This window comes from Spodoptera frugiperda, chromosome 26, assembly GCF_023101765.2.
Source record: "Spodoptera frugiperda isolate SF20-4 chromosome 26, AGI-APGP_CSIRO_Sfru_2.0, whole genome shotgun sequence".
Lineage (NCBI taxonomy): Eukaryota > Metazoa > Arthropoda > Insecta > Lepidoptera > Noctuidae > Spodoptera > Spodoptera frugiperda.
The window spans coordinates 3,601,082-3,624,039 of record NC_064237.1 but is presented as its reverse complement, the minus strand read 5'-3'; the positions used below and the strand labels follow the sequence as shown (position 1 = coordinate 3,624,039).

The window sequence follows — 22,958 nt, the reverse complement described above, 5'->3', positions numbered from 1 at the left end:
GATACATTCATAATGATTGATCGAAAACATACTTACATTTTGCATGATTTGTAATTATACACATGTATGATGCAACTTGCTATCAAAATGATTTACCTATTATTCAGGAAATGACTCCCATTTTCTACCCCTGATGTAACATTGCAAGTCATTTGAAGCACTTGTAATATGATATGATAATATAAGGACACAGATAAATATATAAAACCCAAGTGTCCAGTTAATCAACATTCAGTATTGTGAAGTAAGTCACAATGGTGAGAGCACGCAAGTACGTCGTAGTCAACGAGTTCAAGGGTTGGCCCAAACGTGAAGATTTCCAAATTGAGGAGCACGAGCTGCCGCCCCTCAAGGATGGAGAGATTCTGGTCAAAACCCAGTGGTTGAGTGTCGACCCATACATGCGGGCCCACAGTTCAAAAGAACGGTACGACCAGTTTGGCTACAACATTGCTGTAGTAATTGAAACCAAGGCCGCTGACTACCCAGTTGGAACGAAAGTGGTGTCCCACAAAGGCTGGTGTGACTATTGCATCCTGGATACTAATAAGGTATATGAGGACACCGGAAAAATTTACAAACTTCCAACGATGAAGGGTTTACCCGATTCGCTGGCAGTCGGTGCTGTAGGCATGCCAGGTGCTACTGCGTACTTCGGATTCCTGGAACACTGCAGACCCAAACCTGGTGAGACAGTGGTCGTGACTGGCGCTGCTGGAGCTGTGGGCTCTCTGGTCGGACAGATTGCGAAGATCAAAGGCTGCAAGGTGATCGGCTTCGCTGGCTCCGACGAGAAAGTCAAGTGGCTGGAGAGCATCGGCTTTGACAAGGCGATCAACTACAAGACTGCCGACACCGCGGCTGCACTGAGGGAAGCTGCTCCGCAGGGAGTGGACTGTTACTACGACAACGTCGGCGGAGAGCTGAGCAGCACCATCTTGTACCAGATGAACCAACATGGACGGGTCGTAGTCGTCGGTTCCATCAGCTCGTACAACGAGGATCGCAATAATTTACCCAAAGCTACAATCTTGCAACCTGCCATTCTGTACCGTCGGCTATTAGTCAGCGGTTATATTGTATTTGATTCGCTTGATAAGTTTCCTGAAGCATTCAAACAAATCACCAAGTGGATACAGAGTGGGAAGATAGTGGCCAAAGAACATGTCACGGAAGGTTTCGAGAATCTCTTTGATGCTTTAGTGGGAGTGTTGAAAGGCGACAATATTGGAAAAGCTGTTGTTAAAATATAAACTGAATAATATTTTATGGTACTTTTATTAAATAGTAAACGTAATTATCATTATAATCATCAACTTCCACCGCTGTACAAAGGTTTGTTGTAAGAAGGGATTGACGAAATCTTCACACTTGATAGTCAACATGGAGATCACAGTTGAATCGCCCAAAAACAACTTTTAGCTTTCAAAACATACTTGAATTCATATTAAATTGTATACCTGAATAAAATTTGTTTTGTATTTTAAGTAGTCACTGTAATCCTTGGTCAACATGCAAAAAATAAAACCGGGAATTTCAATTCGACCAGATGGGTGCTGACCTAGCATAGATATAAGAAACTAAAAACTGATCAGAGTGCTTAGTGTAGTGTATCAGTAGTGATGTTTATGTTATGCCTCACAATAGTTATTATAAAAATATAGGTATAAGTACAACAAGTACAAAATGAAAATGCCAAAATAACTAACAACAATCTTTATTAAATTAATTAAAAAGTATCATTAAAAAATTTAACTACGTACGTACAAAAATATAACGGAATAATTACAAAAATAGAAATGTATGGCTACAAAACCGACAGTGATTAGGTACTAATTAAATTACCCAAGCGACTAAAAATTAAAAAGGTACCCACAGAGATACGACATGCAACATTTTGTCAGTTCGCCTCCCTAAAGGAAATCACGTCGTCGACCATTTAGAAAAGCAACAAAACAGTAGATATAAATTATTTTTAAAATATTTTAAACGTTCAGTTATCCATTACTCGGTGACTAAGTAAATATTAGCGAGGTATAAACGTAGCAAGCTAATAAACGTAGTTTCTCATTTCAATGCTTTGGACATCGTCGTTGCTCCATAGAGTTTCGACTTCGTACTCCGAGCCCTGCGAGGCGATGGCATGCTCGCGCCGCTCCCACCTCGAGCGCACCAGACGAGCAATCTCCAGCCACAACCGCGCTTCCAATACTACGAGATAACGATGTTATTATTACTGGTTGCTATTATCTAAACTGATTAGTTTAGGACTGTAGAGATAGTGAAACTAAGGCCTAGTTTACAAAGACGATGATTTTGATTATCATTTCTAGTATTGTAAATGCGAAAGTGTGTTTTACGACAAACAAACAACAGTCTCAGTCTCATATCAAGTCCCATAGATTTTCGGGGACTATGGGGCCCAAATACCTACATTTAATATTTCTGGAAAATATTGAGTACTTACGGAATAAAAACGAGAAAGCAGTCAGGAAGAGAGGGTTGACGTTGCCGTTGATGACTGCCATCGTATAGAGGAGGGCTCCGGCTGTGGGGGCCTGCCGCAAAAACAGACCGCGGAGGGTTGCGCCTAGCCAGGGGAGGAATAGGTACTCACTTAGTGGAGAGCGCTGAAATATGAAATCAAATTATTGACACATTAGCATAAGTACAAAAACAAAATTCACTGTCTCAGTTACTTGACCAACACATACTCATCAAGATTTCTATCTTATATTATTATATCTCTATCTTATAATGTTGATCATTTTGGCTATTCGGTTGGAACCATGCAAGATTAAAAAAGTAAACTATCCAGTCGATACCAGCGTTATGTCACATCACGGCTGTGGTGATTACTGAATCGTAAACCGCGTTTTTTGAGGGAGAAAGTTATCAAATTACTTCTCCCTCTTTGGTTGATAAGAAGAGAGAGAGTGTCAGATTCTTAATGATTAAAAGCAACCGCGTTCTAACTCCTGTTTCAAGCAATAGTCCCGGTGAACCATATCTGTCTATGATGGATGATAGTTTTATCCAACAGTGAGGCTGGACTGGAATAATAAGCATTTCTAACTTTAAAATAACGAATTTGACCTTCAATATACGAATAATATTATTTTTAGACTATTTAAATTATTGCACAATATTTTGACATATTTGTATTTCATAATATGGTGCAATACATACCTTCAGGAAACTCTATGGAAGGTCTGCAATACATAATTATTATGCAAGTCATATCAACTTGTTGGTGATAATATTTTTAAAAGTCAGTAGAATAGTCAATTCTGTAATTCGTAAGATAGTAGTAAGTATCGTAAAAACACCATGGTGGAAGCACGCAAGTATGTCGTAGTCAAGGAATTCAAGGGTTGGCCCAAACGTGAAGATTTCCGAATTGAAGAACACGAGCTGCTGCCCCTCAAGAAGAAAGGGAGATTCTGGTCAAAACTCAATGGTTAAACGTTGACCCATACATGCGACTCCACAGTTCGGAACAGTAGTATGACCAGTTCGGTCACAATATTGGCGTGGTGATAGAAACGAAAGCCGCTGACTTTCCGATTTGGACCAAAGTGGTGTCCCATAATGGCTGGTGTTGACTAACTACATTCTGGATACTAACAAGTTTTATGAAGACCCTTCCGGAAAAAAATACAAACACCAGTCATGGAAGGTCTCCCAAACTCTCTGACAATCGATGCTGGATATATTTTAAACACGATATTAAATTTTTGAAAATAGCCTTGCGTCACATACGATATTTTTCCTGTGACATGATGAGTTCTCAAACAATGAATTTCACATTCATAGCCACGTCCAGATTCGGAAGAAAAATAAATGGATCATAAAAATTATATTCCGGGCAAAAATTTTACCCACGATATGCTGTGCAGCATCCACTGCGTCAGGCATTCAAAACTTTATTGACTATGATAACACAGTTTAACGTACTTTCTTATCACTACTTTGTTAGTGAAGACAAATCTAATGAGACAATCGTCATTTAGACTATTTTCATTGTAATTTTTATTTAGTTCTATAAAAATAATATTAGTAACCTAGACTTGTATGTTTAATTTAAAACGGAAATTGCAAAAACGATTTATACCGTGTGTCTAGCATACAAACTATGTAAATACTGTAGTCGAATCCCATAACACGTTACATTTTGGCACCAGGCTATTTTTAGATCATTTAAAGATTGCGCAACATTTTATCCTCAACATTACGATGAGCACAGCTGCTTCAAAAATAAACTGGATGCGATAGAACATGCAAGTCATTTTGGTTTGTCAGTGATAACAACATCGAAAATCCAGTTAAATAGCCGGCGTCCCGTCTCTTGTCAGTCAGTATCAGTGAAGACACAATGGTGAGAGCACGCAAGTACGTTGTAGTCAACGAGTTCAAGGGTTGGCCCAAACGTGAAGATTTCCAAATTGAGGAGTACGAGCTGCCGCCCCTCAAGGATGGAGAGATTCTGGTCAAAACCCAGTGGTTGAGTGTGGATCCATACATGCGGATCTACAGTTCGCCGCAAAAATACGACCAGTTCGGTTACAATGTCGGCGAAGTAGTAGAAACGAAGGCCGCTGACTACCCAGTTGGCACCAAAGTGGTGTCACACAAGGGCTGGTGTGACTACGTCATCTTAGATACTAACAAGTTTTATGACGAGTTTCATCCTTCTGGAAAAATTTACAAACTACCAGTCATGGAAGGTCTACCAGACTCTCTGGCACTTGGAGCTGTAGGCATGCCAGGTGCTACTGCATACTTTGGATTCCTAGAACACTGCAGACCCAAACCTGGTGAGACAGTTGTCGTGACTGGCGCTGCCGGAGCTGTGGGCTCTTTGGTCGGACAGATTGCGAAGATCAAAGGCTGCAAGGTGATCGGCTTCGCTGGCTCCGACGAGAAAGTCAAGTGGCTGGAGAGCATCGGCTTTGACAAGGCGATCAACTACAAGACTGCCGACACCGCGGCTGCACTGAGAGCAGCTGCTCCGCAGGGAGTGGACTGTTACTACGACAACGTCGGCGGAGAGCTGAGCAGCACCATCTTGTACCAGATGAATCAATATGGACGAGTCGTAGTTATTGGCTTCATTAGCTCATACAATGAGGATTCTAAGAACTTGACCAAAGTAACACCCTTACAACCTGCGATATTATTCCACCGACTATCGATCAGAGGTTACGTTGTATGGGAGTCACTTGACAAGTTCCCTGAAGCATTCGAACAAATCACCAAGTGGATACAGAGTGGGAAGATAGTGGCCAAAGAACATGTCACGGAAGGTTTTGAGAATCTCTTTGATGCTTTAATAGGAGTGCTGAGAGGTGACAATATCGGAAAGGCTGTTGTTAAAATATAAACAATGTATTGTCTAAGCCTCTTACTGCCGAAATCAAGGGAAATTTACTGATTACTTAAACTATTCCTTAGTAACGATTTTGTATCGAAAATAATTGCTAAGGATTGGGTTAAGTAACCATTAATTGACTCTGAGTACAGTTAATTCATCTTCTTTTTTATATTGATTAAATATTTTTTGTAATGCTTTTTTCTCTTTATATTTTTATTTAATATAAATGTAGTTTTAACAAAACTTTGATTGTATGTTGTAAATAAAATTGTAAATGTGACGCGTATTTAGTATTCAAAGTGTGGATGCTCTTGTTGTAAGTGTTCTAACATATATTTAACTTTATTTGCGTGAAGTTCACGTAATGCATTTACCACGAAAACTTCAGTATTGTATATTGTGTATTATAATATTTTACAAAAAATGGCGAGATACCTAGGTTTTCCTGAAAAGTTGATGTTTTTATTTTATTCAATATTCTGTATTATGATCTATTAATCTATGTATTATCAATCATGATATAAATTGTGAAAAGTGTGAATAATTGCTATTTTCTATTTAATGGTTTTTTTTTTGAGACAACATCGGTTCCTGCATTAGTTACTTCAAATGATCACTTGGTATTTTTGTAGTAAATACAATAATTCTGTAATACACTAATAATAATAAAATAATACTGATGACTGCACGGTTGGCGCGGTGGCTGGGCAACTGGCTGCCGTGCAACGTGTCGCGGGTTCGATTCCCGCACGGAACAACTCTTTGTGTGATCCACAGATTGTTGTTTCGGGTCTGGGTGTCATGTGTATGTGAAATTGTATGTTTGTAAACGCACCCACGACACAGGAGAAAATCCTAATGTGGGGCAACGTTTAAAAAAAATACTGTGTATTACACAATATTAGACTAATTACAATAAATTCAATATTATAAGTCCACTATCAATATACAAAAGTTTCGAGAATAATAATAAACAGCTATCACCAAGCGTTTGTTTTGATAGGTATAATATTAATAAACTATCTATAAAAGATAGTGAGACTTGAGTTTTATCATTATTCAAGCCAATGAGATATCACTTGCCAGTCACTGAGGCGCTTCAGTGAGATATTAAATAGTGAAGCCCAGTCGATTGTCAGTCAGTGTTTAAAAGACAGCAAGACAGATAATAGACTCCAAATGTAGTAATTTCGGAGATCAGTCATTTTAGGCGCAGCAGATTTCCAACTGAAAACCAAGGCGCTTCAGAATATACTTATGCTTTTAGGAAATTCTCTAGGCATAATCATATGAGGTCTGAATATTTGGTACTGAGACTTTACAATATTTTATAAAGGAAAACATAAATGAAAAGTTATATACAATCGTAGTAGCATTACTTGCATAAAATTATTAAACGTCAAGACTTATCATGAACATTTTAACATGATTTTCCTTATATTTATCAACAGCAAAATGACTGACAGAATGCGCCACTCCATACACGTACTCCAGTAATCTTCTAATCTGATAAACAGCTAATATGTAAGTGAGAAAATGAACATAAATATACAGGAAGCCTGATACCTGATACAATGACGATAGCATTATTGATCGAGTATAAACTACGGTCAGCTTGTTAATGAACTCAGTCGCTCGTACCGTCTCGGCAGCACAAGATCACAATGGTGAAGGCAAGAAAGTACGTGGTCAAAAAACATTTCGAGGGTTTACCCAAACGGGAGGACTACGACATTGTGGAATACGAGCTGCCTCCGCTCAAGAATGGAGAGATCCTCGTCAAAGTTGAGTGGATCAGTGTGGACCCATACTTACGAGCGTACAACTCGCGCTTCCCTGTTCCATACGACCAGTTCGGTTTCCAAGTTGGAATAGTAGAAGACTCCAAAGATCCCAGATATCCTGTCGGCACCAGAGTGGTCTCTCACAAAGGATGGTGTGACTACTGCGTCATTAATACAACTGATACTAGTGTTGCACCGGCTGAAATACCTCACAAGCTACCTAACTTGAAAGGATTATCAAATTCTTTGGGTGTTGGTGCCGTTGGTATGCCAGGGTGCACTGCGTACTTTGGATTCCTAGAACTTTGTCAGCCCAAGGCTGGTGAGACAGTTGTTGTGTCGGGCGCTGCCGGAGCTGTGGGCTCTCTGGTCGGACAGATCGCGAAGATCAAAGGCTGCAAGGTGATTGGCTTTGCTGGTTCTGATGATAAACTTAAGTGGCTCGAAGAGATCGGTTTCGACAAAGCTATCAACTACAAGACTGCCGATATAGCAAAGGCTCTGAAAGAAGCTGCTCCCAATGGCGTGGACTGTTACTTCGACAATGTTGGTGGTGAGCTCAGCAGTGCAATTATAAATCAAATGAATGAATTTGGAAGGGTATCAGTATGTGGTGCCATCAGTTCGTACAATGACGCTGAATTGCCAAAATCAACCATCCTGCAGCCGGCATTAGTATCGAAACAACTGAGGATCGAAGGGTTTATAGTGTGGCGGTGGTACAGTCGGCACTCAGAAGCGTTTGCTGAATTAACGAAATGGATTCTGAGCGGAGAGTTGAAGCCTAGAGAGCACATCACTGAAGGATTTGAGAATATGGTCGACGCTTTTGTGGGAATGTTAAAAGGTAATAATTATGGAAAAGCTGTTGTTAAATTGTAAGTTATGTATAAGTAAAATTAAGATTTAGCAAAATTTTTATGTTTTATTTACAAATTACTAGACCCACGGGCCTAGTGACTACATTCTATTAATTAAAAGATAAATGAGATAACAATTTAAAAAGTGAACTCTAATTCTTATATAAAAGTACGAGCTACATTTTGAATAAAATTAAATTGATTAAGAAACGAGCAATCAATATTATAGCTACAACACGTTGCTAAATTAATGCTATCCAAATAGATAGGGAATACTTGTAAGATAAAAACAACGAGAATGCTTATCCTAAAACTAAATCCGGTGGTGATATTCCAGTAAGGGAAACTAATTCTTTTAAATCTTTGCGAACCATAAAGTTATAAGTTATCGCAATGAATAAAGAAATACACAATAACAATTTTCGATTATTACCAATATTACTTTAGGAATTAGCATGGCCTAAAGATTAATAAAAATATATATTCATAACAATCTAAACTGAATTTATGTAACAAAACAATACAGCAATGCAATAACATTGATAATACTTATTCTTGAGGTCAATACACTTGTTAATAAATGTAATAAAAGGTGACGGCCAAGCCGGTAACATAAATACATGCATAATCTGAATGTTTACTTATTTTTTGTCGACAAACACCGGCACAAGCGACTGTGTGCGCGGTCTACACACACATTACTTATCTTCTGATAAACGACGAGTGTGTAAGCGAGAACATGACCATAACCGAGTGAGACACGAACATGAGTATGCACGTCGCGTGACACGCAATGACGATAGCATTACAGATCAAGTATAAACTACGTGCCGGTTGTTTATAAACTCAGTCGCTCGTACCGTCTCGGCAGCACAAGATCACAATGGTGAAGGCAAGGAAGTACGTGGTTAAAAAACATTTCGAGGGTTTACCCAAACGGGAGGACTACGACATTGTGGAATACGAGCTGCCTCCGCTCAAGAATGGAGAGATCCTCGTCAAGGTCGAGTGGGTGAGTGTGGACCCATACATGCGAGCGTATAACCCACGCTACCCAACTCCATATGACCAGTTTGGTTTCCAAGTCGGATTAGTTGAAGATTCCAAGGATCCCAGATATCCTGTCGGCACCAGGGTCGTTTCCCACAAAGGATGGTGTGACTACTGCGTCATTGATACCAATGACCCTAACGCCGGCCCCACAGGACAGCCTTACAAACTACCTAACTTGAAAGGATTATCAAACTCTTTGGGAGTCGGTGCTGTTGGCATGCCGGGACTAACCGCGTACTTCGGATTCCTCGAAATCTGCCAACCTAAAGCTGGCGAGACAGTCGTCGTGACTGGCGCTGCCGGAGCTGTGGGCTCTCTGGTCGGACAGATCGCGAAGCTCAAGGGCTGCAAGGTGATCGGCTTCGCTGGCTCCGATGACAAAGTCAAATGGCTGGAAGAGATTGGTTTCGACAAGGGGATCAACTACAAGAGTGCCGATATAGCAAAGGCTCTGAAAGAAGCTGCTCCCAAGGGAGTGGACTGCTACTTCGACAATGTTGGAGGAGAGCTCAGCAGTACGATTATTAATCAAATGAACGAGTTCGGAAGAGTTTCAGTTTGTGGTGCTATCAGTGCGTACAACGACTCCAACTTACCGAAAGCTACCATCCTACAGCCCGCTTTAGTATTCAAACAATTGAAAATTGAAGGATTCATGGTATGGAGGTGGTTCCACCGCCAAAACGAAGCATTCGCCGACCTTATCAAGTGGATTCAAAATGGAGACCTAAAGCCTAGAGAACACATTACTGAAGGATTCGACAACATTTTCAACGCTTTTGTTGGAATGTTAAATGGCGAAAATTCTGGAAAGGCAGTTATTAAATTGTAAGTTTATTTATAAAATGACAAAGTTTGAATAAAATATAATGTTGAATTTGTTACAATTAATTATTTAATTTGCTTTGCACCTCTTCTACACACTAGCATAGCAACGACTACTTATATTACTTATTTACCTACTAAAGAATAGTAGGAAGTTACCACGTTTGAAGAGTTCCATATTAGCAAACTGCTAATTAATATAACAAGACTGTCAGACGCCTCCACACACCACATCACACCTAAAACAACATAATTATTAAACATAATACTCTGGACACGATATCTAAACAGCATATACTTATAGATATAATACTATTATGCAATAAACGTAATGGGAGTTGGAAAACCGGTTGAACACTTCTTTTACTGTGTTGTGCTTTTTATAACAGAAAACCTTAAAAGAAACTCATATTTTGATAATGTAAATTCTTCATTATTACCATTGTGATCGTGGCACTGTCAAATATAAACGCAGTAAGTATTAGCAGTCAGGACAGGACTCAGCCTTAATTGATAAATTGGTCCTATTTTTAGCGTGATAGCATGATGATAAACGTTTGGCCCGACAACTCTTACAACGAGAATAATAATATTTTTATATATGGTTTGTACCTACTATCAAACCTGTTATTGAAGTTTCTACAGAATAAAAACATTGTTTTTTCTCGAAGACTAAGTAGGTAGGTAACAGAATCTAAAGGTCAACGTTTTATCATTAATTCTCGAAAGAGTGCATCGGCACTGTGATAATAGTGTCGATGCAACAGTCACAACTGACTCGTCTAGACACAGTATAGAGCAGCAGGTATATTGTGTGGTAATAGATGTAACCTCTTGTGGTAGGAACTTTAGAGGACGATTTGTTCATTAATTTAACCGAGTTGTGGGACCAAACCAATGGTGCTGTACTTTGACCATTTAACACGTCATTTGGACCTTGAAGCGTGAGCTCATACATACTATAACAAATACTTATAAAAAAGTTATATAATAATGCCTATTCACTATCGACAATAACACGATATCCTGTTATCGAATCTAATCAAATATCGACATAGTTTTGAACACTCACGCGACACGTCAATATCATCGATGTACAGCTTGTCCTCCTTGCTCATTAGCATGAAATGCAAGTCATTAGGCAGAGGCTCCTCGTCCACGGTCACCACCTCAAACTTCACGTTGCATACGAACCCTAGCATCAGACAGACGGTAGCGAGGAAGCTGGCAGACAGTGTCGCCCTCGAGGACTTCGCGTGCAGTTTCTCCGCTTGTGCGAAAGTCTTCTTCCTCAAATATTGGATGCTGGTGTCCACATAATCAATCAACGCCCCCAATACCGGTACTCTAGAATTCGAGTAAGTCATATGTTTAGGTAGAACAGTAACCGGCGCGTCTCCGCCACTCGCCATATCGAATAACCGAACTTTCTTAATTACTTTGAAACAAAAATTTCCAAAATATTTTTTTTGGATACTTCTTAATTTGACACTCGTGATTTCCTTTTCTGGTAATGAAGTTTGTTTGAAGTAAAAAGTTTGTACTCATTAATTAGATTCTATTTTTGCATATGAACTAGGACGTTGAAAAAAATGTCCTTGTATAATTATGGAAAATTATGTTTGGTCAATTAACAACAATCACCTAACAACATAAAGTTAGTATAAAAACGTGTAGCATTTTCCTACTCAGTAAACAGTCACGTTTTGTTTTTTTACCAAAAGATATGTTATCATGTACCTACCTAGATACTTATCTAATTTTTACCTAATGTAACAAAAGTATTGACATAAAAATCAACACAATTATTATCCAAGTATTTATCAATGAGAATTTGCAAATCATTTTCCAAATGGCAAATTCCAAAGGTCTTTTACTAGCTAATACTAAGTTAATATTGTCATGTTGGTTTAATGCTGACTTGTGTGACAACGTAAAATTGAAGGTCGCAGGCTTACTGCAAGTTTCGCTAGTTGTATGCATCATACGAGGGTAGGGACCCAATTCCTGATTATGGGATTGCTGCATAACTTAATATCAGAGAGGAGAAAGAGGGGGAAGGAGGAAGCTCCAAAATTGCCTCAGTTCTCCACGCTCTACAAAGGCTAACATAAAAAATAAAACACAATAATAAAAATGTCTTAGCATAGCAACAGTAGTGCTGTAAAGCCTTACTTATTTAACTGTGCAGTTCGACTGTACGGTTAAAACTGCACAGTTAAATCGTAAAGTGTGCATATGTTAAGTGTTTATAAACACATGATCTAGGTACTTTCTGAGCACTTAACAACGGCCTTCTATACTTTTGTTGATATGAATAACAACATTACCTATATGAAAACACTAAAATCCCTTTAGGTACTTATGCGACATTTTATCTGATACCAATAGGCATAAGATTGATATGAATACGTGACAATTCCTTTAATCAGATCAGATAAATGTATCAAAGATCGTTTACATATTACATAGGACACGTAAGCATAACATTGAAAACCCCAACGATTTCGTAACCAAGAACCTGACGAATTTTGAGAAGATTATTTATTTTGATACAAAGATTACGTACGGCTTTTTGTATAAAATTATTTTAACGTCGACTACTCTTGTAAGCCAGTAGACCAACTAAAAGCATGAGACGAAGAAGTAGACTCATTTATTGAATGTGAAGAAACTCCCATAACCTGACATGAGCCTTAACCACTTCTTGAAAGATATCTTAGAGCTTGTTCTTCCAGTACCAGATCAAGTTGCAAATTATTAAAAGGCTGAAGAAAGATACAATTGACTCATACTTATTTTTTCTGTGGGTATCGTTCTTAAATTAAATTCCCTTAGAACCAACGCACCGACTGCACCGTAGTTATGCATGTACATAGGTACATAATAGTAATAGGATGTTGGCAGTCGCATTAAATATAAGTAAAATGTAGTTAATATTATTGTCATTTTTTACACTTATGGTAAAGAGAATATACAATATAATAATATCTATATAAGTACCTCCAGCTAGCCTAAACTTATCTATAACAAGAGCAATAAAAAACAGGCCAAATTATCAACAATATATTTATATCAGATTTTTACTAACGTAGGCGAGCGATAAACGCACATAAATTAGTGATTTTTTTCAACAATAAGAATGATGAGGCAAAAAGCTCGTATCATTTTAGGCGTGATTTAGATAGACTAGGTATTTTTATTCTAACTAAGCATAAATAGGTACTAGGTACCTTCTTCACAAACTTGGTTTCTCTGTCTACGTCTTCACAATATTATCACCACATCAACAGCCTACATTATGTAGGCTACATATAAGTGGAGCACTGCTGACCATTACTCTTTTGTCACACGGAGAAGGTTTCTTAGAAATTATACGATATTTTCTTTCATCGTTCATCATTGGTGTCTAAATAATCTTAGAAAATACACATAACTCAGAAAAATCGCATTGGTACCCAGTTGCTATTAGTAGGTTTCTAACCAGCATTCTCATGCATGAGAAGTCGGCGTCTTAAACCTCCGGGCCACCATGACTTAGGTAGGTACTTAAAGTAAAATGAATCGACAATATTATTGAACCCTATGATGTGATTGTGATCATGATGTCTATAAAGATGTTACAATTTAACAACAGCTTTTCCATAATTGTCTCCTTTTAACATTCCCACAAAAGCGTCGAAGATATTCTCAAACCCTTCAGTAATGTGCTCTCTAGGCTGCAACTTTCCGCTTTTGATCCATTCTGTGCCATCTTTAATTAATTCATCTAGTCGATCGAACCATCGGTCAACATAAATCCCTTGGATAAGCAATTGTTTGTACAGCACAGTCATCAAAGGTATGTTTCCTGTAGCGCCACTGGGACCATTGTACGAACTGATAGCACCACAAACTGAAATCCTGCCGCCAGTATTCATTTGACTTATGACAGAATTGCTGACTTCGCCTCCAACATTATCGAAGTAGCAATCCACGCCATTGGGAGCAGCTTCCTTCAGAGCCGCCGCGATGTCAGCAGTCTTGTAGTTGATAGCTCTGTCGAAACCAATCTCTTCAAGCCACTTGACTTTATCATCGGAGCCAGCGAAGCCGATCACCTTGCAGCCCTTGATCTTCGCGATCTGTCCGACCAGAGAGCCCACAGCTCCAGCAGCGCCCGACACAACAACTGTCTCACCAGCCTTTGGCTTGCAAACTTCTAGAAATCCGAAGTAAGCAGTAGCACCTGGCATGCCCAAAGCTCCTATTGCTAAGGAATTCGAGAGACCTTGCAACTTTGGTAATTTATAGGGATCCCAAATGGTCTCACTGCTGTTAAACGTTTTAATGATACAATAATCGCACCACCCTGAGTGAGATATTATTCTGGATCCAACTGGGTATCTAGGATCCTTGGATTCTTCAACTAATCCAACTTGGAAACCAGACTGATCATATGGCAGAGTTTTTCGGCTATTGTACGCTCGCATGTACGGGTCCACACTCACCCATTCAACTTTGACGAGAACTTCTCCATTCTTGAGTGGAGGCAGCTCGTATTCAACTATTTCATAATCTTCACGTTTGGGATAACCCTCAAAATAGTTCTTCACGACGTATTTCCGTGCTTTTACCATGGTAATCGTTGAACAATTTACAATCAACTGTGCCGTGCCAGTGGAGCATGGTGCTTATATAGATACATTATACTTATAAAAAACAGAATTACCTGATTTGGAGTCACAATGACGATACAGTTATCTGTAAAAACGAAAGCATGCATGACATACCAAGTCATGGTGGTTTGATAATTTAAGTATGACTAAACGATGAGTGAACTGGTATACATTTATTTTGTTAAGTTTGTTCTCGAAACATATATTAGAAAAAGTTAGCGGACCTAAGCCAATACGAAATTGATCGAAGAAAAAATATTTGATGTACATATTTATTTATTTCTTACTAGCAAACTCGGTGAACTCCGTTTCGCCACCAATGATTTTCCCTGTTTACCTGCTTTTCTCTTGAATTTTTTCTGAATTTTCTTTGCTATAAACCTCACAGAGCCCGAGACCTTTCCAACGAATACAAAACCGTGAAAATCGGTTCGTGCGTTCTGGAGTTATAGCGTCAGGAAGGAAAACCCGACTTATTTTTATATTATAGACTAGCAAACCTGGCGAACTCCGTTTCGCCTGTGTTTCCTGTTTTCCTGCATTTCTCTTGCTATAAACCACACGGAGCCCGAGACCTTTCCAACGAATGCAAAACCGTGGAAATCGGTTCGTGCGTTCTGGAGTTATAGCATCAGGAAGGAAAATCCGACTTATTTTTATATTATAGATTATTTTAATTCTTATTTCATGTATATTTCTAAATAATAATGTACCTAATATACAAATAGTTGTGAAACATAATAAAACTCTGATATACATAATTGAGCTTCGACAATAATATTCAACGCATACTTTACAAGTAAATATTGTACGTTTACGGAGATAACGACTGAACATTGGCCAATTGCGTGGCATGATATAGCAATACTAATTCGGCAAGTCATTGTACTCAGTGATGTCTACGAGCTGCAAAGGTGACGAATGTGTAAATTAAATAACGCACCTAGGTTTTATTAGATATATTATGTTTAAATGCAAATGTCATTGCTGGTATTAGTATTTTTATAAACGTGTTTACAAACACATATTGTTTGTACCCACTAAAATAGTTCCATGCAGTAATCGAGCCTCAGATCAAGTTGCACAACAGCCGGTCACCCAGCCACTGCGCTAATTAAACTACTGACATTTCTTTCACCGAATTCTCGAATGATATATCACCATTTTTCTATTGTATAAGCCGGTTTACCGAGCCTACTGTTCACGTAATGGTAAGCAAACGCCGCCGCCCATGGACACACGAAACACCAGAGGCGTTACATGTGCGTTGCCGGGGGTTGCGGCAACGCACGGGGTTGCGTTTTGGGGGTTAGGAATTTAAGGGTTGTTGGGGAATCGGGGACTAGGAAGATTGAGAAGGGGGTATTTACCTAATATCCAATTATCCCTTTAAGTGTAAATATTCTATTAGTTTAATTCATATTCGTATTCTTCGTATTTTTAAATCATATTATGTCAATGTCTTCAAAACGAACAGTCTACAAAAACAGCGTATTGTGCTAAATTTCACACGCCTTTTGTTATATGTATGTATGTTATATTATACCCGCTATCCTTCAGTTTAAAAATAATATAAATACGATACTAAAATAAAAGACAAAAATATATCAAAACTATTAATTTTATTGTAAACTAAATGTGATATTACAATGTAAATTATTTAAGAACGAAATAGCTTAACATTATAACTTCCAAAGCGTTATACACTTATCATACCTTTTAAATCAAGATTAACGAAGAACAATTTCATTTAAGAATATTGAGGCAAAATTTTACATTTTGATATTCATCATAATCAATGTTATCAAAAGATAACATTCTTCTGGAAAAGCTATTAAACTTTGTGTTGTGTTGTAAAGCTTATCTTATTGGGTAGGTGCTAAATAATTCAGTCTGTCACCTATCGGGGGGGCGGGGGAGGCTTAAATTGGGAAACTATTGGGGTAAGAATAATTAAGTATAAATTGTTATTAATAATCTATTCCATCTATGTTATCATGTGTCTGTGATATCGAGAACATAACACCGATTGTTTAAAAATGTAACATAAAATACTATTATTAGAGTTAGATTTTCAAATCCCTATGAAGTATTCATAACTTAGGATAATACCAATAACTTAAGAAGAAATCCAATATTAAAGAACTAACAATATAAAAAGGTATTATTGTGTGTATTCAGGAAATCAAAAGGACGCTTAATAACTGTTTGATACTAATAAGAAATTAACAATATAATTCTTAGTTTTTATACCAATTATGTCGTTGTCCCAATTTTATGACGAAAAAAGTCAGTTCAACTAAACATAGTAGATTCTTTGATTTAAAATCTAATTACAACAAACTCAGAGACATATCTTATGTAAAACGAATTTAAAATTCTTAAGGACTTAATTGACCACACTAGATGTTTGATTATTAAAATTTGGGGAACAAAAATGTCCCATACAACCAACCTAACAAATAGTCAGACAAACACAACAAGATCCATACAAAATATACATCTGTTTGTGCTTTCATTGTAAGAAAGCATTTTCCTAGGACGATACATTCACTTGAACATTGACAATCACGCGTTTTTTTGTACACAAGGTTACTTGTTTGGGCCCCAACACTTAATTATAATAATTAATTTAAATAATTTAGACATTTTTCATGTATTTTCTTTGAGCCTAATAAGTTAATAGCATAATATAGTTATCAAAAACCGTAGTTTCTTCACCCTAAAACATTAACGAAACATTACCTTACATTTAAAACAAATAAAGATTATTGCTTTCTTCAAATCTGAGGTGATATACAGAGTGGTTTCATTTCTACATATTCGTTAAAAACTATATTGGTCCAGGTGAGATTTAAATGAGATTACTATTATCTGATAGACTCAAAGAATACATTCCTGTTCAACGATTTTTCAAATAATTTACAGATCCGTCGAGGCCCTTACAGGTACTTTAATGTGTTGGGCGGTGACATTCACGTATTGGCCTTCTTTGCAGCGGAGGAGTCAGCTTCTCCTTCGCTCGCCTTTCTCTTTCTCTTGATGAGATGGGAAATGTCGGAGGCAGCTGGTTTAGGAGCTGATGAACTAGAGCCTGCACCTGAGCTAGAGCTGGGTCCAGCACCATTGGATGTCGAAGCTCCTTCACCGTTCGACGGACACAGCGTTTCGCGAACTCGTTTTATCGTCTGTGAATTAAGTAAAACAGATTTTAATACTAAGTAAACTTCCATAGCAGGTTACTGAATATTTTTTCATGTTATGATCTTGGATTTTTCAAATCATTGCTAACTACTACTACAAACATAGCCACAAATGGTAAAAGAGTACCAAAAAAGTAGTTTTATTATATTGATTCTGCCTACCTCTTAGTTATTTGTCGTTTCCAGTAAAGTTTGGTGAATAAATAGACTAAGACAGTAAGTAAACTCAATAGTCGGAATTGGCCGATGATGTCGAGCAGTGACTGCTTGAAAAGATTCCTTATCTAATGACTTACTACCATTATTGCCAGTCATCTTATGAATGACATCATCAACATCCTATAAGTAGCCACTGCTGACCAAAGGTCTCTTCTCGCGCGGAGAATGTTCGAGTATTAATAACCGTGATTGCTAAATCTTTAGGAATATAGTTGTGATAAATATTTGCTCTCTAGTATACTTATAATTCTTGTTTATCTTCTTGATATAACTTCTGCTTTTTGATAAACAATGAATTTAAGTTGTTATGTTAGCATATTTCACACAGAGCACTTAATTAAAACCATGAACATCAATGGCCATGATCATAACAAAAACAAGCAACAAATCAACCACATGGCCATTAATGTATTGGGTACAATCTGAAATAACACACAGGGTTTAATTTTGAACAAATTTATTTCAAAATGTTGCAAAACACAATATAAAAATGGCCTTGTGGTAAAAATGTTGGCTTAAAACTAACATGATTCAGATAAAAAAAAATCAGTACATGGAACTTAAATCTACGAGTATTATAAATGCTGCTGAATATAGCTGGCAGTCTACATTATTGAGATTATAGTTTCTTCACATACATAAGCAGAAACTGCAGAAATTATTGTATAATCTATACAAGGCATAATACACACCCAAATATAAATTACCAATACTAACACTAAACAATTAAAGACACTGGAAATTAATTGTAACAGTACAAAATTATTAATAACCACTTTCAGTCCTTCAGTCTATCTAATTTCTCAGTCTATTAATCACATCAACAACATTCAAAATTAAGGCACACATTCATTTCAATTCAAAATTTCTAAAAATAATACTGATTATAAGTAACAGTCAATTATTAAAACAATCACAATATCACAAATTGGTGGCAACAATTTAGCAATTTGGCACAATATTATAATTTAGGAACAAATTCAATATTATGTAATAAGTAATATCACAATGTCATGGAATGTTAACGAATTACTCTTAAGCTTACACAAAGCTTGTCATGTATCTAAGGCTAAAATACTGATCAATGTATTTGTACACATACATTGGTCTACCTAATTATAATGATTAAACAAGAATGCCAATTGAACAGGTGTTTGCAACATAAGACTTCTGCCTTAAGCTTGGCATTCCAACTGACATTGAGACCTCTCCTTGATAATCATGTTGCGCAGCATTTTCCTAGTATCCTCAATGCAATCGCAAGGTCTTACCTCAGCCTTATAATCCATCATATCCTGGATCTTCTCCTGTATTTCAGGGAGAAGTTCCTTCAACTCCTTAATTTCTCCCTCGACGGAATAGAATGGGTCCGCAGTCGAGAACTTCTTGACTGTAGCATCTTCAGTAACAGTGGCGGGGTTCTCCAAAGTTTTGATTCTAGTTTCCAGAATGTTCGCTGCATTCTTGAAATGTGTGATCGCATCATCGAAGTTTGATGCCAGGGAGTTTGCGAGACCTGCAAAAATATGAGAAATGTTAAATTCACGAATGTTGATTGTTGTCTTTAGACTTAGCTTAAGTGCTAATGATATAATGAGTATAATGATTTTGCTTACCGATTTGGTAATGTGTCTCGGCAATCCGCCTGTCGTCGCTACGGTACAGTTCCTTTTGCAGATCTAAACAGCTTTCTGAAAATAAGAACAAAATACAATAAAGATGTGATGTTAACAGTGCAATTGCGTGCAGTCCACAAGAGTTATTGGATAAATAGCTTAGTTTTCTCTCTGTGAATGGCCCATTTTATAGTCCTCTACTTATTCAACTATTATGTTATTCTGATAAGAAAAGTACACTTTCCATATCAGCTAAGTTATGTTGTTAGTCTTTATTCACCATCAATATCTCAACCCAGCAGTTACCCATACTTTATTATAAGGATATTTAATTTCTTGTGTATAAGATGACGGTAATACTAACGCATATCAGTGACCGCCTTGTCGTAAGTCTCGCTCTCCAGCGCGACCTCTCCGAGCGCGAGGTGCACGTCGGCCAGCAGGGCGCGCGCCGCGTCGCCGCCGCAGTCCTGCACGCGCCGGTACAGGATACTGCGCGCTAGGTCTGATGGACAGATATACATGGTTAGTTATATTAATAGAAATAATTGCGACATTTACATCATACTTAGACAAAAGAAATGATTTAGTTCATCAGTAAAATGAATAAAATTATAATTTATATGTTGGCAAGAAAATATTATGGGATTTACGTCAAATTATGTTAAAGTTATGATAACAGTGATGTTTCACTGACTTTGCAATAGTTGTGTTATCTGTAAAAATTCTCAAGTTGGATTTATTGTACATTTTATATACTTCTAATTAAATAATAACAGGACTGATATAGTCAATAAGCTGCTATCATATAAAATTAAACAATAGTCTCAGCAGACCAAGCCATCTGAAATAAATAAATTAATGAATTGCGTCATACTTACCAAGCATCTCCCAAGCAAGTTGTAGGTTGTCAACATCATCCTCTGCATCCACATTCATCACAGATTCATCATGAGCTTCGCCGTCGGCGTCGCCATTTGTTGTTCCCTGGTACAAAACACAACTTTAATATGAAGTATTTTTATTTGAATTATGACTATTGTCATTGAATTTTACACATGACATATCACAAAACTTGCTTAATTAGAATTTCTTCTTGGAATACATAAAATATTACTAAACCTTTTAATTTTTGAAGGGATAGGGAAGTATGTAACATCTACTTTCCACCTGTTATCCAATCAGTCTCATGTAATAGGGGGTAAGACTTCTATCTGCTAGACATAAAACCCTAAAATTAATTGATGATGATCAATTAATTAGACTAAGTCTTCAAACTTACCGGCTCCTCACTTTCTTCAGGGGCAGCACTGCTGCCTGGCTCCTCATCCTTGGTTGTGGACTCTGCCTCACTCTTTTCAACTTCTCCATTTTCCTTCCCATTCTCTGCAGTTTCAGCCTCAGCTTCACCGTTCTCGCCGTTTTCTCCATTCTCTTCTTGTTCTAAAGAAAATATTTATTCAGTTCAAAAAGTCTATAAATACCACTATACATTATTTTAAAATTATAAAAAATAATAAGACCATAAGTAGCTTAGCATAGCTTCAAACTAAAAGATCCCTACTACAACAATATAGCTCCTAATATTACAAGAAATATATATTTTTATCAGGTAGTAAAAGATGATTACAGCCTTATAAGATTTACCTTCATCCTCTTCTTCTCCATCAGCATTTCCTGAGCCTGGCACACCATCACCGAGGACACCACTCTCTTCTCTTGACAGACCAAGCAAAGCTTTTCCATACCTGGTAAATAAATAAAAAGCTTCCTTAATAAATAGTTATCATATTTATAAAACCTCCAAATTTAGGTAGAAAGGTAGTTATAATAATATGAGCTTGAATGAAATAGCAGATAAAACTGCACATAGTAAATACTAAAAACCCACTTTTCACCCGTTATAAAACCTATGGATACAATAAGTACAAGTCTATTCCAGTCTATTATTACCACACCCAGACTCCATCCTATTATTTCTTTTAGGAAAAGTCTGTACTTAAGTGAAAATTATAATAACCCTTATTTTAGTGAAATTACTTTGAACAATTCATGTGACAATAAAAATATTTGAAATGAAAACTTTCTCCAACAAAAATAATAGATTCCCCGATTAGAAATAAGAATTACCATAAGTAAGCCTCAGCACACTGGTCGGCAGTGTCTCCATGTTCTTTAGCAAGTCCCTCGCAGGCTTGTGCTAAGGTACTGGCAGCCGCGCTGAAGTCTCTGACAGCCAAATGTCTGCGGCCTGCAGCCAACAGCTCAGTTGGGGAGGAGGTCGACACTTCTGATACTTCAGTCATCTGAAATTAAGACAAAGGATTAATGGTAATGGTAACCTCTAATATAAAAGTTTAGTTAGACTTTTGAATCTTAGTTTCCTTCTAATGTATGTTGTGTGTTGAAAATAGACTGAAATAAAATAGAAAACAGACTTTCGGTATAAGAAGTATGGTGTAAATACCAAATACAGTTTTTTTTAACCGAACATAGAATTGTTTGTATGGATCCACATTTCCTAAAAAGGCTGTCTATTATAATCAAGTTAGTAGACACAGTATGATACATTTACGCGGAAAAATGAGATAACATACAAACTATAGAAAAGATGACATCAAACAAGCTATGTATATATAGGTACCTACTTATGTAGTTATGTATAAGTTAAATCTACAAACAAGGAATGTAACAGGATGTCATGTTTAACTTTTAAAGTAAATTTACGTTAGAAAGTATCGAAAAACTCACAATGATACAGACAATAACTTTCTTTTCATCACTACTGCAATGTAACGGTCGGCTCAGCGGTATTGTCCTAATACCGACACAAATACAATGGTTAACTATCCAATTCCACGTGGAACAGCCGCAAAGGGTAATAAACTATAAATTACCTCGAAAAACATGAAATAAAGAAGACTTATAACAGAAATAATCAAATTATTTAGGAAATTAGACTATTGAATGAAATAACCGCGCGAAAATGTTGGTTTCCGCATTCGATTGCTAAGCACGTGAAACTTATAAGAAGGTCAATACTTACTCTGCCGGCTTATTTTAAGACAACAATAATCTAATTCCAACACAAATCTATGAACAAATTCTAAATGAATTCCGGTAAAACTTGAAGAAATGCACGCGTGTCGACTTTATTCCGTTTGCTCGTCGTTAAAAAACAGACAGATAAAACATTGAAGAATGAATGGAAGAAGAACTGTCAAAGAAATATTATCTATGTCATAATATTGTTTATGAAACTATGGTGTTGTGGTGAAATATTATTTTCCAGCGCACATTTGATTTTTTTTCACATTATAATATATTAATAAATAATCCATTATACTAGTTTTCACAATTTCATAT

The 22,958-nt window shown here is 37.1% G+C and overlaps 6 protein-coding genes across 7 annotated transcripts; 3 read left to right on the top strand and 3 right to left on the bottom strand.

Annotated features, from left to right (window-relative positions):
• Window positions 1-213: 213 nt before the first annotated feature.
• On the top strand, window positions 214-5,908 carry LOC118264098 (prostaglandin reductase 1-like). 2 transcript variants are annotated; one of them, XM_050704730.1, is made up of 2 exons: window positions 214-767; window positions 4,898-5,895. In XM_050704730.1, exons 1-2 carry the CDS (start codon window positions 255-257, stop codon window positions 5,381-5,383), a joined length of 999 nt encoding a protein of 332 aa, XP_050560687.1. In that variant the 5' UTR covers window positions 214-254; the 3' UTR covers window positions 5,384-5,895. The 2 variants fall into 2 exon arrangements, with proteins under 2 accessions (XP_050560687.1, XP_035432381.2); XM_035576488.2 differs by lacking the exon at window positions 214-767 and having other exon boundaries at window positions 4,270-5,908.
• Window positions 1,702-11,418, bottom strand: LOC118264102 (uncharacterized). Its single transcript, XM_035576491.2, has 4 exons — window positions 10,969-11,418; window positions 10,056-10,135; window positions 2,468-2,630; window positions 1,702-2,211 (listed from the first exon to the last, which is right to left on the bottom strand). Exons 1-4 carry the CDS (start codon window positions 11,306-11,308, stop codon window positions 2,051-2,053), a joined length of 744 nt encoding a protein of 247 aa, XP_035432384.1. The 5' UTR covers window positions 11,309-11,418; the 3' UTR covers window positions 1,702-2,050.
• On the top strand, window positions 6,887-8,073 carry LOC118264101 (prostaglandin reductase 1-like). Its single transcript, XM_035576490.2, has one exon. The coding sequence runs from the start codon at window positions 7,039-7,041 to the stop codon at window positions 8,038-8,040; it is 1,002 nt and encodes a 333-aa protein (XP_035432383.2). The 5' UTR covers window positions 6,887-7,038; the 3' UTR covers window positions 8,041-8,073.
• On the top strand, window positions 8,821-9,958 carry LOC118264099 (prostaglandin reductase 1). The gene has a single exon (XM_035576489.2). It carries the CDS (start codon window positions 8,902-8,904, stop codon window positions 9,901-9,903), a length of 1,002 nt encoding a protein of 333 aa, XP_035432382.2. The 5' UTR covers window positions 8,821-8,901; the 3' UTR covers window positions 9,904-9,958.
• A 1,530-nt stretch (window positions 11,419-12,948) lies between the features above and the next one.
• Window positions 12,949-14,569, bottom strand: LOC118264792 (prostaglandin reductase 1-like). Its single transcript, XM_035577427.2, has one exon. The coding sequence runs from the start codon at window positions 14,513-14,515 to the stop codon at window positions 13,517-13,519; it is 999 nt and encodes a 332-aa protein (XP_035433320.2). The 5' UTR covers window positions 14,516-14,569; the 3' UTR covers window positions 12,949-13,516.
• Window positions 14,570-16,157: 1,588 nt separating this feature from the next.
• LOC118264472 (nuclear autoantigenic sperm protein) lies at window positions 16,158-22,806 on the bottom strand. Its single transcript, XM_035576986.2, has 9 exons — window positions 22,639-22,806; window positions 21,723-21,898; window positions 21,240-21,340; window positions 20,875-21,035; window positions 20,474-20,579; window positions 19,957-20,097; window positions 19,593-19,667; window positions 19,248-19,492; window positions 16,158-17,742 (listed from the first exon to the last, which is right to left on the bottom strand). Exons 2-9 carry the CDS (start codon window positions 21,896-21,898, stop codon window positions 17,530-17,532), a joined length of 1,218 nt encoding a protein of 405 aa, XP_035432879.2. The 5' UTR covers window positions 22,639-22,806; the 3' UTR covers window positions 16,158-17,529.
• Window positions 22,807-22,958: the final 152 nt, after the last annotated feature.

Excerpts from the sequence above, each read along its gene's own strand:
- LOC118264099 (XM_035576489.2), top strand. The coding sequence starts at position 8,902 with ATGGTGAAGGCAAGGAAGTACGTGGTTAAAAAACATTTCGAGGGTTTA.
- LOC118264098 (XM_035576488.2), top strand. The coding sequence starts at position 4,376 with ATGGTGAGAGCACGCAAGTACGTTGTAGTCAACGAGTTCAAGGGTTGG.
- LOC118264101 (XM_035576490.2), top strand. The coding sequence starts at position 7,039 with ATGGTGAAGGCAAGAAAGTACGTGGTCAAAAAACATTTCGAGGGTTTA.
- LOC118264472 (XM_035576986.2), bottom strand. The coding sequence starts at position 21,898 with ATGACTGAAGTATCAGAAGTGTCGACCTCCTCCCCAACTGAGCTGTTG. Across the intron at positions 20,098-20,473 it reads ACTTGCTTGGGAGATGCTTG|ACCTAGCGCGCAGTATCCTG; the intron begins GTAAGTATGACG and ends TCTGTCCATCAG. Across the intron at positions 17,743-19,247 it reads TGATGGATTATAAGGCTGAG|ACGATAAAACGAGTTCGCGA; the intron begins GTAAGACCTTGC and ends CTTAATTCACAG.
- LOC118264102 (XM_035576491.2), bottom strand. The coding sequence starts at position 11,308 with ATGGCGAGTGGCGGAGACGCGCCGGTTACTGTTCTACCTAAACATATG. Across the intron at positions 10,136-10,968 it reads CGATGATATTGACGTGTCGC|GTGTGATGTGGTGTGTGGAG; the intron begins GTGAGTGTTCAA and ends ATGTTGTTTTAG. Across the intron at positions 2,212-2,467 it reads TGCTTTCTCGTTTTTATTCC|TATTGGAAGCGCGGTTGTGG; the intron begins GTAAGTACTCAA and ends GTTATCTCGTAG.
- LOC118264792 (XM_035577427.2), bottom strand. The coding sequence starts at position 14,515 with ATGGTAAAAGCACGGAAATACGTCGTGAAGAACTATTTTGAGGGTTAT.